The following is an 18,112-nucleotide window of genomic DNA, read 5'->3' on the forward strand; positions in this document are numbered from 1 at the left end:
CAAAAACCACAAACTGGGGACGCCTGGGTGGCTCAGTCAGTTAAGCATCTGCCTTCAGCTCAGGTCATGATCCTGGGGTCCTGGGATCGAGTCCCACATCGGGCTCCTTGCAGAGCAGGAAGCCTGCTTCTCCTTCTGCCTGCAGTTCCCTCTGCTTGTGCTCTCTTTGACAAATTAATTAATTAAAAAAAAAAACTGGATCATGTCACTGCCCTACTTCAATAAACAGCAACGGTAACATTTATAGAGCACTTATTATGTGCCAGGTACTATTTTAAGTACTTTACATATATTAAGTCATCCAATACTCACAACAGAATGAGGCAGGTATCACTATGAGCCCCATTTACAGCTGAAAAAACTGTGTCACATATATTAAGTAATTTACATATAGTAAGTGATTTGCCCCAGTTTGTACAGTAAGTAACAGCATTGGCATTGGCCCCTAGAAATTTTGGCTCCAAAGTCTATCTCTTCACCACTGTGATATACTTCCCCCACTCAATTCCTTCCCAAAAGTAGTTAAAATAAAATTTCTTATCATGGTCTAGCTATAAAGCCTTTAGTTCTTGCCTACCACCCATAATGTCTTCACCAAACTCCTTACCTTACTTAACCTGCATGGCTTTTTTAAAAGATTTTCTTTATTTATTTGTGAGAGAGAGAGAGCGAGAGCAGGGGGAGCGGCAGGCAGAGGGAGAAGCAGGTTCCTTGCTGACCAAGGAGTCCAATATGCAGGACAAAATCCCAGGAGCCTGCGATCATGACCTGAGCCGAAGGCAGACGCTCAACAGACTGAGCCACCCAGGTGTCCCTGCATGGCCCTTCTTAATTGGGTCAGTGTCCCCATCTCCACCTTCATTTCACATCTCTACCTCCTCTCTCTCACACTGGTTTCATTCATGTTCTTTATAGACATCAAGCCCTTTTCTTCCTGCATTAGGATTCTTTGCTCATAAACAACAATTTCCAGCTCAGGTTAACTTAGGCCAAAAGGCAGCTAGGAAGAAAATCAAGTAGTTCACACAACAGACAAGAAGCTGGAGAACCAGGCATGGATACAGGGCAGTTCTAAGCCTTAGGCAGGAAAACCCAACCTCATCAATGGACACTGCTTAAGGAAGTCCGTATCACTAGGATGAATTCATTCCAACCAGTTTGTTTTTAATTTTTGTCCTTACTAGATTCACAATTCAAAAATCCTAGAACAGAGACTCTGACTGATCTGGCTAAGCTTGCCCATGTTTTACAAAAGAACCTTAATAGGAATGTCTAAATTAAGACTGCACATATTAGGGAAGATGTAATTTCCAAAATTTCATTATGTTATTTAGGTAGGAAAAGAGAATATATGCTAGACAACTCCTATATCCCCCATTCCAAATCAAATGTCTACTAACTGCCTAACGGCCTTTTGGGAATACTACAATTCTGCTTTGACTGTTATTTTCCTTGGTCCTTTCTCCTCCTTCAGGTCTTAACTCAAATATTACCTGTTTAAAAAATGTTTCTTGATAATCCTCTTTAATGTAGCCTTCCCCTGCCACCTACTATCCCTCCCACCAATTACAGGTACATCATCTTGTTTAATTTCTTTACGACACGTTTTAGAACAATTTTCTCATCTGTTCATTTATTATCTATTTCCCCACCAGATTATAGGTTCCATGAATAGTGGGTATATCTGCATTTGATCACCAAAGATGAATTAGAGACAGTAATATGGTAGGCAGAATAACCTTTTGAAAATGCAAATCAGATGGTGTTACTCCTTACCCTGCTATCCTTTAATGTTTCCCATTATACTTACGCTGGAATGCAGATATCTGCTATGATGTGACCCACGTCTGCCTCAATAACTCTAGACTTTTGATAATTCCTAGAACATGCCAAGATCTTTCCCAATTCAGGATCCATGCCTAGAATACTCTTTAACAGGTTCTTCACAAGAATAGCTCCTTCTCAGCCATCAAATCTCAGCTAAAATAACACTGCCTAAAAAGAGCATTTTCATCACACTATATAAAATAGTTTTTCCCTTCTAAATTATTCTTTATCATAGAACACGATTTCTTTCCTTCATGTATTTCCTAAACCGTAATTATTTCATTTACAAGCTTACTTCTTTATTGCCTGTCTCCCAAACTACATAGTCTTGCTCCATGAAAGCAGACAGAAAATATATAATCAGTATTATCTCTCCAAAGCCTGATTCAGTGACTGGCACTAAGTCAGTACTCAAGTATTTGTTAGAGGAAAGAAGGAAAAAATTGGTGTTTTCTTTTTTTTTTTAAAGATTTTATTTATTTATTCGACAGAGAAAGACAGCCAGCGAGAGAGGGAACACAAGCAGGGGGAGTGGGAGAGGAAGAAGCAGGCTCATAGCGGAAGAGCCTGATGTGGGACTCGATCCCGTAATGCCGGGATCACGCCCTGAGCCGAAGGCAGACGATTAACCGCTGTGCCACCCAGGCGCCCCAAATTGGTGTTTTCTAAACGAAATTCTCTGTACAAAAAATTTAACCAGCACATCCAAGATAAGGTATTTCTATAGCTATAATCCTCAAGCCTTCCATCCAAAACCAGGTAGCCTAGAAAATAAGTATGTTTATTTTGTCACGAACAATTTATTTTGCTAGCTAATGAGAAATAGAGCTTTGAAGGCTCTTAAGAGAAATATGAAAGGCTGAAGTAGGGAAGCACATTTAAAAATAATTTTAAGGATAACACCAAGCTTAGACATACATATAACTTCCCTAAGTATAGGTGGGAATCAGCAAAATGTTGAAAATGACTCATGATTAAACAGCAACAGGCACTGAAATCCATATTTTAACCATCCCCTCCATTAAATTTTAAAGGATTTATTGTAACAGTGTACCCCCATTTTCTGTCAAATGAGGACTTAGTTCTTAGTTCTCTTTAATGTTACCACCATACACTGTAGAAAATCCAGTATGATTTCACCAGATGTAAGTCCTACTTACCAAGTGCTCTTGCTACTGCCAGAAAAGGAATCTGGTCAATAACTGTGCTCCTTCTAACAGGTCCATTGTGAGTGAGCCGAGGTCGTTTCCAAACTACACGATTCACCCCAGACTTGTTCATCACACTGAAAAAGAGTTCACAAAAATACTCTAAATGAATAAAATATAACAACTAACGTAGCTCAATGTGTTAAATAACTAAACAATCAGATTACATGATCACAAAATAATGACTTATCTGTTTCAGACACAAAGATGCATAAACCAAAATTCCTGTTCAGAGAGGGAAGACAAAATAGGGTAGATTAACACGAGGAGAATTGAGATTGCTGAGGTAGTTTAGACAGAATGGAGTAGAAGTAATGAGAAGAAAAATGAGCAGACAGCATGTCAGAGAAAAAAGCAAGATAATGTGATAACTAAGAAAACTGAAGGGAGGAAGAAGAGGTTATAAATAAATAGTGATAAAAAAATTGAAAAGGAGAAGTTATACAGTTTTTGATGTATTTGAGGGTGCTAAAAACAGTACAACTTCAGTTTTCATATTTTTAATTTGAAGATATACCTCAAAAGAAATATCTATGTATTTAGATATTTCTGTAATTAGAAGCATGAGAGTAGACTTTGGAAACAGATCAGTTGTAGAGATATAGATGTGGGAGTTACAGAATAAGAAAAATCTTAGAAAGGAATTTGGCATCGGAGCAACAGAAATCTATAATTAGTACACAGAAAAGTTAGTACATGCTAGGGTGCCTAAAACATGGAAATATGGTCTAATCTTTAGGCAAAAAAAGTAATAATCAAAACACAACAGAGGGGCACCTGGGTGGCTCATTCGGTTAAGCATCTGCCTTCAGCTCGGGTCACAATCCCGGGGTCCTGGGATCAAGTCCCACATCGGGCTCACTGCTCAACAGAGTCTGTTTCTCCCTCTCCCTTTGCCCCTCTCCCCGCTGCTCGTGTGTGTGCACACACACTCTCTCTCATAAATTAAAAAAAAAAAAATACACAATAGAGATGGTCTCTCAGCACGTGCCTGGCATGACTGAAATGGTAAACTGACCCTTAATTTAATCATAATCTGCCTGAATTAAAAAAAAAATCAATGAAAGAAAAATGTTCCTCTGGAAGGCTAGAAAAGTTGGCGCAAACAGCAGCAAAGAGAATTTTCAAGAAACAATATTAGCCTAACTGATATTAAATCCATCTGACAAGATACATGCATAAGATGAGGCTGATTCCCAAGACTTTCAAAGATAGATGACACTAAAATAATCTAAGTCTTCTCATTTAGAGCCCCTCTGCATCCAGAAATTCTTTGATTATAATCTGAAATTTCATTCATCTACAGCAAGCCAGCTGACAATAATATGTGGTTTCCTCGTCGGTTATTTTTCTCATGATTAATGAGTACTAAGACATCCTGACGTATACATGAGTGAGTCCTTCATTAGTTTATTATTGACCTTGAGTAGCATGACTCTATCTTCCTAAACTGGATGAACACTGAAATGACCTTGAGTAGCATGACTCTATCTTCCTAAACTGGATGAACACTGAAATGAAACTAGCTTCAAGATGTGGAAAGCTGAAGATAGGACAAATAATGGTGACCACTCTCAAAGGAATGTCACTATAAAATGCCACAGACCTCAGCAGCTGCCAGCCAGTTAACCCCCAACTATGGCTTTTCTATCTCTACTCCAACTTCAAAAGAATGAAAATACTAGAGAAAAAAGAAATAACAAATGGAATAAAAATCCTAAGAGAAGAAAACAAAGGTATAAGTCTTATAAATGAGAAATAGCCATGCTTACTCTGAGCCAAGAAAAACATGAATATGGCAGAACAGTCTCAACCTTCTTTCTGAAGTAGAAAACAAACTTATCAGACAAGGGCAGGAGAGAAGATTTGAGCAACTTTGTCTCATGAAACTCTGCAATGATGGAAGTGTTCACTCTGCCCTGTGTGGCTACTGAGCACTCTGTGGCTAGTGCTAATGAGGAACTGAATTTTTTATTTTCATTGTAATTAAATTATATTTAAATTTAAACAGCCATATGTGGCTAGTGGCAACTACATTAGATAGCAGAGAGGAGGAATGAAGCAAGTACAAAATGACCACTAATGTTGTCAGTGATAACACAGAAGAGAAATTCAATAGAGTTGTTTATTTACTATCCCTTTTGAGAACCCATTTACTTCAATTCACAGTCCTCAAAGCAACATTGTTCTAGGTCATAGCAAGTTAGAATACCAAAGGTGGTCATTTTGTTATTTTATGCTTTCGTCAACACTGATCCTCAAAAAACAAACAGGAGAGTAAAGATTAAATCTACCATTCACAAGAACAGACACAATCATTCTGCCTTCATACCACCTTAAGTCTTATTGTTCTTTCCTAAACCTGCTCCCTAAAATGTTAAGACTTAATACTTAAGTAATTACAGTAGCTACCCAAATTGTTTCCATTATAACTCTTAAGTAGGAGCTCTCTTGATATTTAACAGTCAAAGATATTATTGTCTCTGTGCTTCTGAGGAACAAAAATAAAAATAATGGTACCAGTTAAAACAAAGTTTTAAATCCAGTATCAAAAAACCAAAGCAATGTTATAAAAGATGCTGCTTTTTTATTGCACTCCCTGCTGTCGTCCTGTATGATTAAAAGGCATACACAAAGAACAGCGTGATACGCAGAGAGCTGACTGAGCAGCAACAGAAGGCTGGAAAAACAGAGCACTGGCCAGTTGCCTAGGGTGAGACGGAGGGAAAGGAGGAAATAACTTATAATAAAACAGCTCAATTTGTGCAAAAAGACACCTGCTCCCAAATGGCAAAGAGCATCTGTCCAACCATCCAGATGGTATTTTAAGTGATAAGACAAAAAACGTAAACTCTAAAAAAAAAAGTTATTAAAAATAAAAAATACATAATTTAATAATTAATATAGAAAAATAAAGAATAGTCAAGAAAATATATTTTAAAAGATTAATTAAAAGGGATCAGGACTACCAATATTAAAAATTCTAATGAAGCCACATTTCTTTTTAAAAAGTATACTACTGGTACATGAACATACAGTATAAGAAATAGAATGCCCAGAAAAAAATCCAAATATATACAGGAATTCAGTTTGTAATTGCAAAGCCCACTTTGCATGACTATGACCTTCACACTCATAGGATCAAATAGATGACAGCATGAAACCAGGCTCATAACTTTGTAGAATAAAGAATAGGAAACAGTATGTCAGCATGGCAGCTTCAGTTATGCTGTCTTCAGCAATGTCCTTAAGAGAAATCCAAGAGCCATTTTCTAGCCCCCATAAACAAGCTTCATATGCCACAGGTAAACTTCATATGCCTCAGAAATCAGTGTCTTATAATAGCCCGTGACTTACCGGTCCCTGCACAAGTCAAACTGCATATATATAGGGCAGCTAATAAGGTCTGTGCTTCCCGACAGAAATTTATAGTCCACTCAAAATCTTCTCTATCCAGCTACAGTTCCAATTCAAGGATCATTCTACCATAAGCAATGTTACCTTATAACAGAACGGACATTCCATCTTAACCAGAGAAACGGTGCTAGGAGTGGGTAAACTCAAGGTCATCTTCCTACTAAAGAGGGGTTTTATGCCTGGCTAGCCTTCTAATGAGTAAGAAAAAGATATATAATTGTTTTAGTAGCTACTACTGGCCATTGAGAAAAAAATATTAATTTGTATCCCTACTACACAGTTCAGATTTAAAAATTCCAGAGAATTGAAGGTTAAAATGTACAAGATGAAACCATACAAGTACTAGAAAAGTGGTTTTCAAAATATGATTCAGAGGCCCCTGGGAGGGGTCCCCCAGACCTTTTCAGGGGGTCTGCTATGGCAAAATTATTTTCATAAGACTATGTGTATACAGTGGAGTTTTTGAGAGGCTAAAAGATTTGATACAATATCATATAATAAAATATGTTGCATCTGTGTAACTTCATCAAACCAATATTTCACAAATAACCAATGCCTATGTTACAAAATCACACACGGGGGCTATATACTACACGTTTCCAACTATGCAAAACTATGGAGACATAAAGAGACCAGTGGTTCCCATGAGTAAGGAAGGAGGAAGGGATAAACAGACAGAGAACACAGGATTTTTAGGACAGTGAAAGTATTCTTATGATAATATAATGGTAGATACATGTAATTATGTATCTCAAAACCCTAGAACATCCCTACTGTAAACTATGGGCTTTGGGTGATAATGATATGTCAATGTAGGGTCATCAATTGTAATAAATATACCACTCTGGTATAGGATGTGATAGTGGGAGAAGCTGTATGTATAAGAGGAGGCAGGGAGTATACAGGAACTCTCAGTACTTTCTATTTACTTTTGCCATGAACCTAAAACTGCTCTAAAAAATAGTCTATTAATGGGGCGCCTGGGTGGCTCAGTCGTTAAGCGTCTGCCTTCAGCCCAGGGCATGATCCTGGCGTTCTGGGATCGAGTCCCACATCAGGCTCCTCCGCTATGAGCCTGCTTCTTCCTCTCCCACTCCCCCTGCTTGTGTTTCCTCTCTCGCTGGCTGTCTCTCTGTCTGTCAAATAAAGAAATAAAATCTTAAAAAAAAAAAAAAAAAAATTTAAAATAAAATAAAAAAAATAGTCTATTAATAAAAAAATCAATTAATCAATGGCTCTTAATTGATACACATATGGTTCTTAATATAAGCATATAAAAAGGTCATTGATATAATTTCAGAACCACATTATTAACCTTTAAGAAACTACCTCTTTTTGAGTTTTAAAATAGTATCAAAGAATATCCCCATACATGGAAAAGCTATTAAAATACTCCTCTCTTTTCCAAATATATATCTATGAAAGGTCAGCTTTACTTCTGATACTGCAACCAAAAAAACATTATAACAGATTGAAGACAGAAGCAGATATGAGAATCTAGATGTCACCTACTAAGCCAGACATTAAGGAGACTTAGTAAATGTAAAACAATGCCAAGTCTCTCTCTAAACATGTTTTGGGAAATAGCTATTTTTTCATTAAAAAAATGTTCTTTATGTTAACACAATGGGTTTATTTTTTTTAATTTTTATTTATTTATTCATGAGAGACATAGAGAGAGAGACAGAGGGAGAAACAGGCTCAATCTCAGGACCCCGGGATCATGACCTGAGCCAAGGCAGATGCTTAATCGACTGAGCCACCCAGGCGCCCCGAGCATCCGACTCTTTTTTTTTTTTTTTTAAGATTTTATTTATTTATTTCACAGAGATAGAGACAGCCAGCGAGAGAGGGAACACAAGCAGGGGGAGTGGGAGAGGAAGAAGCAGGCTCATAGCGGAGGAGCCTGATGTGGGGCTCGATTCCGTAACGCTGGGATCACGCCCTGAGCCGAAGGCAGACGCTTAACCGCTGTGCCACCCAGGCGCCCCGAGCATCCGACTCTTTTTTTTTTTTTTTTTTAAAGATTTTATTTATTTATTCGACAGAGATAGAGACAGCCAGCGAGAGAGGGAACACAAGCAGGGGGAGTGGGAGAGGAAGAAGCAGGTTCCCAGTGGAGGAGCCTGATGTGGGGCTCGACCCCAGAACTCCAGGATCACGCCCTGAGCCGAAGGCAGACGCTTAACCGCTGTGCCACCCAGGCGCCCCCGAGCATCCGACTCTTGATTTCAGCTCAGGTCATATTAGGGTCCTGGGATCCAGCCCAGCAGCAGGCTCTCAACTCAGCAGAGAGTCTGCTTGTCTCCCTCGCCCTCTGCCCCTCCCCCCACTCAGGCATGCACGCTTGCACGCTCTCTCTCAGATAAATAAATCTTTAAAAAATATAGTTATTTTTCAATGAACAAATATTTGAAAATGTCTTTATTTTTAGTTTCTAAAATAATTATATAAACCCACATAAACAAAAAGCTCTTCAAGGTCCTCAACTTTTAAGAGTATAAAGGGTTCCTGGGTACCTGGATGGCTCAGTCAGTCTGCCTTCTGCTCAGGTCATTCATTATCCCAGGGTCCTGGGATTGAGTCCCCCCCATCGGGCTCCCTGCTCAGTGGGGAGCCCACTTCTCCCTCTCCCTCTGCCTGCAGCTCCCCCTGCTTGTGCTCTCTCTCTCACTTTCTGTGTCTCTCTCAAAATAACTAAATAAAATCTTTAAAAAAAAGAGTATAAAGGGTTCCTAAACCCAAAAATATTCATAACCACTGTACTAGAATATAGAAGACTTTTTAATAACCTCAGAACGAGAGAACTATACGTACAGCACAAAAAACAAAAGTCGTAACAGAAGACACTGAACTACATTAAAACAAACTTCCATGTAGAAAAAAAATTCCAGAACCATAACATAACTAAAAGTCAAATTGTGAAAACAACACCTGAAACACATCACATACATTAGACTAATTTCTCTAATTATATAAGCAGCTCTTACACACTAATACAAAAAAAAGGCTAACAATCTTTCCCCTAAAATGAACATATTATAAACAGAAATACACAGAAAAGGAAATATAAATAGCTGTTAAACAAATAAAAAGATACTCGACCTTTCTTGTAAGACAAATTAAAATTAAAATATCACCAAGTTTCCCCCCTTTTTTAACCTAAAAGTCAAAAATGATCAAAAAGTTCTAGAAGTATGTTGTCAAGGGCATCCACATACACTGCTGACATTAATATAAACTGGTACAACCTCCATGGAGACTAATAGTTATCAATATTCAAAACATACTCCTCTTTGGCCCTGCAATTCCTTCTAGGAAATAACCCCACAAATATGTATGTACAAAAAGATACGTGTACAGGATTTTTCATTTACAGTAATGTTTGTAATAACAAAAAAAATCAGAAATACTCTTCAACAGGAAAATAGTTAAATAAATGATGGTACATCCACACATGGTACAGCTTCATATCTGATTGTGTATGAATATCTACCAAAGGACACACTTTAAAACTGGTTTCTTGAGGGGGAGGGCAAATGGGTGGCCTGTGGGACAGTAGCAGTTGAGAGACCTTCTAAAGTATACCATTTTATGCTACCTAAATTTTAACCAATGAATGCTGCTACCATTAAAAAAAAATGTGTGTGTGTGTATAAATCAACATACATAAATTATAAACATCTGGTGTATTTCTATACTACTCTTATTTCTCTGCATAACTGAAATCACACTACAAATATAATTTTATATCCTGCTTACTTTGTGACCAATAAGCATTTACCCATAATATTAAAAATTCCCTATAGATGTGGGAGTTCATTATACTACTCTTTCTACCTTTACCTATGTTTGAAAATTTGGGTAACACCATGATTTTTAAAAATCTATCTATAAACATTATTTTTAACAGCTATATCATATTCAATATTATAAATTATGTATCATAATATACTTAACCATTCTTCAGTTATTGGGCCTTCAAGTTATTTCCAGCCTTTAATAGTCTTTAAACATTGCTGCCATCAATAACCCTGTTCAGATATTCTGGTCCACATTTCAGATTTCTTTAGAGTACATTCCTGAAATTACTGAGTCTTAAAGCTAGTGGGTATGAATTATAGTCTATATAAGTCATACCAATTTATAATTCTGCCAACAGGATTCCCATTTCAACAAAAATATTGAGAAGTATCTCTCTTTTTTTAACTTTGCTAACCCAACAGCAGGAAATAGTTTCACTTTAATAATTTTTTTCAAATGTTTGCTATTCTTGCATTTTTGTTGTTGTTCAAAGTTCTCTATTCACCTATCTGGGGGTGGTTTCTTTGTGTTTCTTACTGATTTTTTGAACTGCTTATAGTTTAAGTTAACATGTTAATTCTTTCCCCCAGTTAGTTTATTAATACTCTGAAAAAGTCTATTTTGATTTAATAGAAGGAAGAAAAAGGAGGCAAGTAATAATATCATAGTAAGGCTTTAGTTAGAATAATTATTTAGAAAATATTGGATTCTATTTAACTTGCCTCATACCTTCAATTTTTAAAACTTAGTACAGGGATAAGTTTTAAATTTTTTCATGTTATTCATTCCTCTGATTTTTAGGATAATCTTACATTTTAGTTTGCCTCATAAAATATGCTGAAGCCACTTTCAGTTCATAGTTTACAAATTATAGATTGAGATGATAACTTGAAAGAGACAAAAGAAAATAGTAAGAAGAAAGGTCTGCAGTACATCTGACATAGAAACCAAAGAAAAAAAGCTGAAGGTTAAGTATAACAAAATTCTGTTCCCAAAGCCAGATTCAAATTGTTCTACTCTGAAACTCTAAGGGTTGCTCTGTCCAGATTCTGAAAGTCATGCTGCAGTATTTAGGCAAAAAGTAATCAATAAATCCTTGTATGTATTATTTGACTCCCATTAAAATATTATTTCCCTCCGGAACCATTATCAGAAATAAAACAGTCAACTCAAAATAATGAGATAAATATGAATGCAGATGGGTACTTTATCAGGCAAACTAAAAACCTATAATACTGAGAAAGTAACTTCACTGAAAGGGAGTAATAATAGGTCAATCTGGTTAGTAAAGCAGAAAAGAACTAAATAGAATCAAGAGAGGAAAGACAAAACAGCACAATGATTACCTCCCACCAAGTCCTTCGATTCGTTCTCTTTCCTTGGGAAGTTCTGGCTTATGGTCCTGTGTCACCTCCACAGCTCTGACAAAATCATCCTTCGGGTCATCCTGAATTCCAAGAACCACCCCTGAGTCACCCACGTGAGCTACATACATCTTCATGCCCCGTATGATGACCACACTGGCAGTTGTCCCTGACGTGCTGGGAAGACCTGTCATAGTCTTTGGCCATTCTGCTGTAATAAGAAATAAAATATTTTACTCCTCCAGGTATAAACATTAATATGGTATCAGAACAAAAAAAAAAAAAAAAAAGGCAACGTGCGCTGAATTAGCATGTTAAAACTTGAGTTAGCATAGGATAAAATTTAAGAACATTTTGAAAGCTATTCAAAAAGAACTTGTGTTAATTTCTTCATCAATATTTTAATAAATTAATTTTGTAAATAATACAATTTTATTACAACCATCAAACCAATCCCAGGAAAAAAATATTACAGGAAAGATTGACTAGTTCCACATGTCTTAGTCCTAACTACATTTAGTGGCAGGTATGTGTTCAGTTTTTTCTATAGCCTGTAGCTTAGCATCTATTTATTAATCTCTCTTTTAAAAGATTTTCAGCAAAAGCTATTTGATTTGTTTTTGAAATAGCTATTGTGTACCAAGTTCCGTGCTAAGAGCTTTACATGTATTATCTCAAAAAATACTTGCAACAAACATATAAGATAGGTTAAATTATTCCCATTATTTTCATTTTACAGATGAGGAATCAATAGTTTAAGTTAAAGTTGTTTAAGATAACTCAAATATTAAGTGACAGAGACCCAATATATTTAATTCCAAAACCTTATATTGACTAATTACATTTGTCATTTAAAAATTCTGAAATATTCTGTAATATTAAACAAACTACAATTTACAGTTCAAGATAGCCAACTGAATTCAAACACTGACATAGTCTCCTCACCAAAATCCCACTGAAAGGACAGAATATAAATATTAGAAAAAGTCCACGGGAGTCCTGAAACACAGAAGTAGGTCATACACAAATCTGAGAAATCCTTGGAATCTTAAAGAAATGGAATTATATTAAGGGGAAAATCAGAATACAAAACTTGTAGTCCAAAGTAAGTGAAAAGCAGTGAAAAGCACATAACACTTGTCCCTGTTAACAGAGTCTCTGAAAAGCTCAAGCTCAGAGACAATGGCAAAGGCTGAAATAGGAATGGATAGTAAAAGTTTGGCAGATTTATTTAAAACCGCGGGAGCTAGGTCAGTGCCTAAACTCTCCACACAGTAAAAAGTAAAACATTTTAGTTCCTAAGCTACCAGTCCTTTAAACCTCTCTTAAGGAAAGTGACTGATGCATCTGTTGATAGGGACAACAGGGTCTCAACAGGGATGAGGTGGAAGAAATATAGGGCCTAAAAAAACTGGATGGGGTGCCACACAACTTTCATAGCCACAAGGCATCTCTAGTATATTCAGACTAATTAGAGTTCTTTTCTTTACAATATTACATACACTGAAAAGACATTTCTTGTTAGCACATCTCCTCATCTCATCCTGCAGATGGAATCCACCCTACAGAATGCCCTGTCACTCCCAGCAGAGGGCCGCTTGCAGTATATGAAATAATGACCTTCACAATTGCTGAGGGAAACAGAATGGCTACCAATATTGATGAAGCCAATAATTCATAAACATACACATGTAAAACCACCTGCAACAGTACCAGACGCATAGTAAGTGCTCAATAAATGTTAGTTTTTATTGTTATAATTATTATTTAAGAAAATCAAACAGCCTAAGAGGCATCAAGAATATACAAAGAGAAAATGGGCCCCAAGAAAACATCTGTGGAAGAATCAAAAGCATCTATAGATTTTTTGGCATTGACAAGCTTCAGTAAGATTACTGAATAGAAACACTATTAAAAAAAATAAAAAATCAATACCATTTCTGTAAGCCAGCAACAAAAAATTACAAAATGTAACTTTTAAAAAAAGATACCATTCACAATAGCAGCAAAAAGTATACTATATATCTGGGAACAATGCTAACAAATCTCTAACAAGACCTTTATGGAAAAGCTGTAAACTAATGGACCAAAAGAACAGAATAGTGAGCACAGAAACAGACCCATGCATTTTTAAACACTTGATATACAAATAGTGAAGAAAAGACTGACTTTCAAGGGTGCTGGGCGGCTGAGTCAGTTAAGCATCTGCCTTCAGCTCAGGTCATGAAACCAGGAATCTGGGATTGAGTTCCCAGGTCAGGCTCCCTGCTCAATTGGGAGTCTGCTTCTCCCTCTCCTTCTGCCCCTCCTCCCCCACCTCATCCTCCACCACCAACAAATCAATAAATAAAATCTAAAAAAAAGATTGACTTTCAGTACATGGAATCGGGACAAGATTAAAAAAACAACAAAAAAAAAACACAACACTTTGGGTCCATGATGCCAAACACAAAAAAACAATTCCAGACACACTAAATGACCTAATATGAAAAACAGAGCTAAAATGCTTAGATAATATATAGGAAGGTATATTCATGACCTCAGGATAGGAAGGGATTTCCTAAAGACAAAGGATGGACTAGCCATATAAAGAAAATGATTAAGAAGCTATACTACTGCTAAAATTAAGAATTTCTGTTCATCAGAAGATACCATTACTAGAGTGAAAAGACAACTCACAGAATGTAGTTTGTAATAACACGCCACAGACATGGTATTCAGAATATAAAAACGCTCCTACAAATCAGGACAAACTATGCAACAGAAAAATGCAACAAAAAAATGCCTTTTGCAAAAGTGGAAATCCAAACAGATAAAAAATATGCAAAGGTGTTCAGCTTCTTTAATCAACAGGGAAATACAAATTAAAAACCACAATGAGATACCACTATATAATTATCAGACTGCATAAATTAAAGTCTGACAATAGAAACTGTGGTTAAGAATGTGGAACATGTTCTATCAACTACTCGTGGGAGTATAAACTGATAAAACCACTTCAGAAAACATCTAGGCATTATCAAAAATGAAGATATGTATACACTTTGACTACTATACCTAGATATATACCATGAATTAATGTACATGTACACACAATATATATGAACATTCAGAGTTGGATCACTCATACGGGCTCAGGTCATGATCTCAGGGTCCTGAGATCCAGCCCCATGTCGGGCTCCACACTGCTCAAGATTCTCTCTCTTAAGATTCTCTATCTCCTTCTTCAATCTCTTAAGATTCTCTCCCCCCTCCCTCTGTCCCACCCCACAGGCTCTCAAAAAATAAATAAATATCTTAAAAAAAAAAAAAAGAAAGAAAGAAAAGAAAACAAGCAAACTCCTACAGAACTATCACCACAAAAGTCAGGATGACAGTTACCCCTTGAAAAAAGATAAAAATATGAGATGAGAAAAGACATATGGGAGCTTCTGTAGTACAGGCAATGTTCTCTTTCTTAACCAGATGGTGTTCATTTTACAACTCTTCATTGAAGTGTACATTTATGTTTTATGGCCTTTTCTATATGTATGTTATATTTCACAATTTGTTTAAAGTTAAAAAAAAAAAAAAGAAGCAGGAAGAAGGCATCAATTTTGCAGGCATAGATCACAGCACAGAGCTCCCCAGCCCATTTAGTTTCCCACTTTGGTTACAGATATTATTCCTAGAAACTTAGCCTAGAGTATGTTGAATGTTTCTTTACCCCTTTCAGTTATTTTGAGGGTTAACTATAGATCTTGCTAAAACCTTTTCTTTTCGGGGTCCCTGGGTGGCTCAGTTGTTAAGCGTCTGCCTTCAGCTCAGGTCATGATCCCAGAGTCCTGGGACTGAGCCCCACATCGGGCTCCCTGCTCCGCTGGGAGTCTGCTTCTTCCTCTCCCACTCCCCCTGCTTGTGTTCCCTCTCTCACTGACTGCTCTCTGTCAAATAAATAAAATAAAATCTTAAAAAAAATAATATATAAGACCTTTTCTTTTCAAATAAGCTAAAAGATTGTTTTTTGCAGCAAAGAAACCGAAAAAAATAAAAATCTATTACCACAGTAAGTATTAACAAGGTGAACTTCCAGAAAGAAAGGTTCTTAGGCACATTCAGAAAACAAAATTTACCTAAAATTTACCAGCTGTTTGCAAAAAGCACCTAAAAAAGAAAAAAGAAGGAAAAGAAGAAAAAGAGCTTTAAAAAAAGGGGGGGGGATATTCAAAGATATAATATTAATATTTAAATCACATTTTTTGGTCAAAAGGCCTAACGTACAAAGAGCTATTCTGCAATGATCTAAAAATATGCAACAATCCATGCTTTCTTCATTTGAAAAGTCACCTTTAATCATATGCTACATTTTGCCTCAGATCTATTTCTAGACTCATCCTACTCATCTATTTATGGTTCTTTTCAATAATTGGGAGTTTAACTATCCCCCAATTATTATTCTTTCTCAATACTCAAGAATTTTTCCAAATAAACTCTAGAAGCAACTTGGAAACTAAAAACAAAAACAAAAACAAAAAACCTGGGGCACCTGGGCAGTCGTTTAAGTGCCTGACTCTTGGTTTCAGCTCAGGTTGTGATCTCAGAGTCATGAGCAAAATCAAGCCCCGGGTCTGACTCTGTGCTCATTGCAGAGTCGGCTTGAGATTCTCTCTCCCTTCCATCTCCCTCTGCCCCTCCCACCCGTGTTCTCTCTCTCTCTCTCAAATAAATAAATCTTAAAAAAAAAAAAAAAAAAAAAAATCCTGTTAAGGTTCTGATTAAAACTGCAATAAATTTATATATTAAGGAATCAACATCTTTATAATTTGTCTTGTTTTCTACTTTACATTTTAATCTTTTAATTTTTAAAAAATTACTTATAAAAAAAGGACTTAAAACTAGGAGCATATTGGATGCCTGAGTGGCTCAGTTGGTTAAACCTCTGCCTTCCTCTCAGGTCATGATCTTGGGGTCCTGAGATCAAGTCCCCTGTAGGGCTCCTTGCTCAGCAGTGAGCCTGCTTCTCTCCCTCCTACTCCCCCTGCTTGTGCTCGCTCTGTCAAATAAATAAATAAAATCTTAAAACAAAAACCTAGGAGCATATTAGAAAGACAGTATCAGGGGTGCCTGGGTGGCGCAGTTGTTAAGCATCTGCCTTCGGCTCAGGGCGTGATCCCAGCGTTCTGGGATCGAGCCCCACATCAGGCTTCTCCGCTAGGAGCCTGCTTCTTCCTCTCCCACTCCCCCTGCTTGTATTCCCTCTCTCGCTGGCTGTCTCTCTCTGTCAAATAAATAAATAAAATCTTTAAAAAAAAAAAAAAAAGAAAGACAGTATCAATACATGAATTCTAACTTACGGTAAGTATTTTTAAGCAAGAAAATATGTATGAGCCATTAAAACAAAGACTAATAAACTTTATAACAGAAGTATGAAACTTTTATGGGGCACCTGGGTGGTTCAGTCGTTAAGCGTCTGCCTTCAGCTCAGGTCATGATCCCAGGGTCCTGGGATCGAGCCCCACATCGGGCTCCCTGCTAAGCGGGAAGCCTGCTTCTCCCTCTCCCACTCCCCTTGCTTATGTTCCCTCTCTTGCTCGCTCTCTGTCAAATAAATTTTAAAAACCTTAAAAAAAAAAAAGTATGAAACTTCTAGGGGCACCTGGGTGGCTCAGTTGGTTAAGCATCTGCCTTTGGCTCGGGGTCATGATCCCGGGGTCCTGGGATCGAGTTCTGCCTCAGGCTCCTTGCTATAATAATAAATAAGTACTATAACCAAATAACACTATAATAAATAAGTACAGAATGTACACATTTTTTGTGATAAATTTAAAACTTGACGTACTTATGTACTTACCATGTACCAAATAATATTTACCAAGTTATTTAACTCTCAGGAGGGAAGTACTATCATCATCTCTATTTCAGAGATAAGGATGCTCCAGATCAAAGAAGTTTTCCCAACGTCATATAGGTAGTAAGTGGAAAAGCTGGGATTCAAACCCAGGTAATATAACATTCTCCTAAATCACTATGCTAAGAGTTGTTACAGAACTCTCATGCCAAAGTAGTATGGAGATGTAAAAGCTTTCAGGAAAGCAATCTGAAAACAAGTACCCACAACCATCAAAAGATGTACATTCTTTAAACAAATAATTCAGCTTTGAGAAATTTTGTTCCTGAGGGAATAATCCAAATGAAGCATAAAGCTATGTGGCTTTCACTTGAGCCCTTATTTATTGTACTAAATATAGTGTGCACCTGTCCAGCCCCACCATCCCTCCCCCTAGTACGAGCATCCCAATTTTGTTCTGGAGTACACAGCCTCCACTGCATGCAGTCTTTCTAATGCAACTGAAAAATCTGCTTGCTCCATGCCTAGAGGGCAAATGACTTCAACTAGATCAGACTCCTTCAGGTATTTGCATCTTAGAAAGGCATAATGCCTGAAAACTCTGGAATTGATCCACCCCAGAGACTAAAACCTTTCAATGAGTGTCCACTAGTTCCTATCACCTA

General features: G+C 36.9%; 1 protein-coding gene across 2 annotated transcripts in view; it reads right to left on the bottom strand.

Moving 5' to 3' along the window:
• PPM1D (protein phosphatase, Mg2+/Mn2+ dependent 1D) overlaps nt 1–18,112 on the bottom strand; it is a 46,328-nt gene that overhangs the window by 17,987 nt on the left and 10,229 nt on the right. Inside the window, exons 2-3 of one of the 2 annotated variants that reach the window (XM_040640933.1) lie at nt 11,603–11,828; nt 2,988–3,112 (exon numbers count right to left, since the gene is read on the bottom strand). In XM_040640933.1, the coding sequence (XP_040496867.1) occupies nt 2,988–3,112; nt 11,603–11,828 (351 nt within the window). Of the gene's footprint in view, nt 1–2,987; nt 3,113–11,602; nt 11,832–18,112 lie in introns of both variants that reach the window. The other variant, XM_008695596.2, reaches the window with a different exon arrangement.

This window comes from Ursus maritimus, unplaced genomic scaffold (assembly GCF_017311325.1).
Source record: "Ursus maritimus isolate PB19 unplaced genomic scaffold, ASM1731132v1 scaffold_24, whole genome shotgun sequence".
Lineage (NCBI taxonomy): Eukaryota > Metazoa > Chordata > Mammalia > Carnivora > Ursidae > Ursus > Ursus maritimus.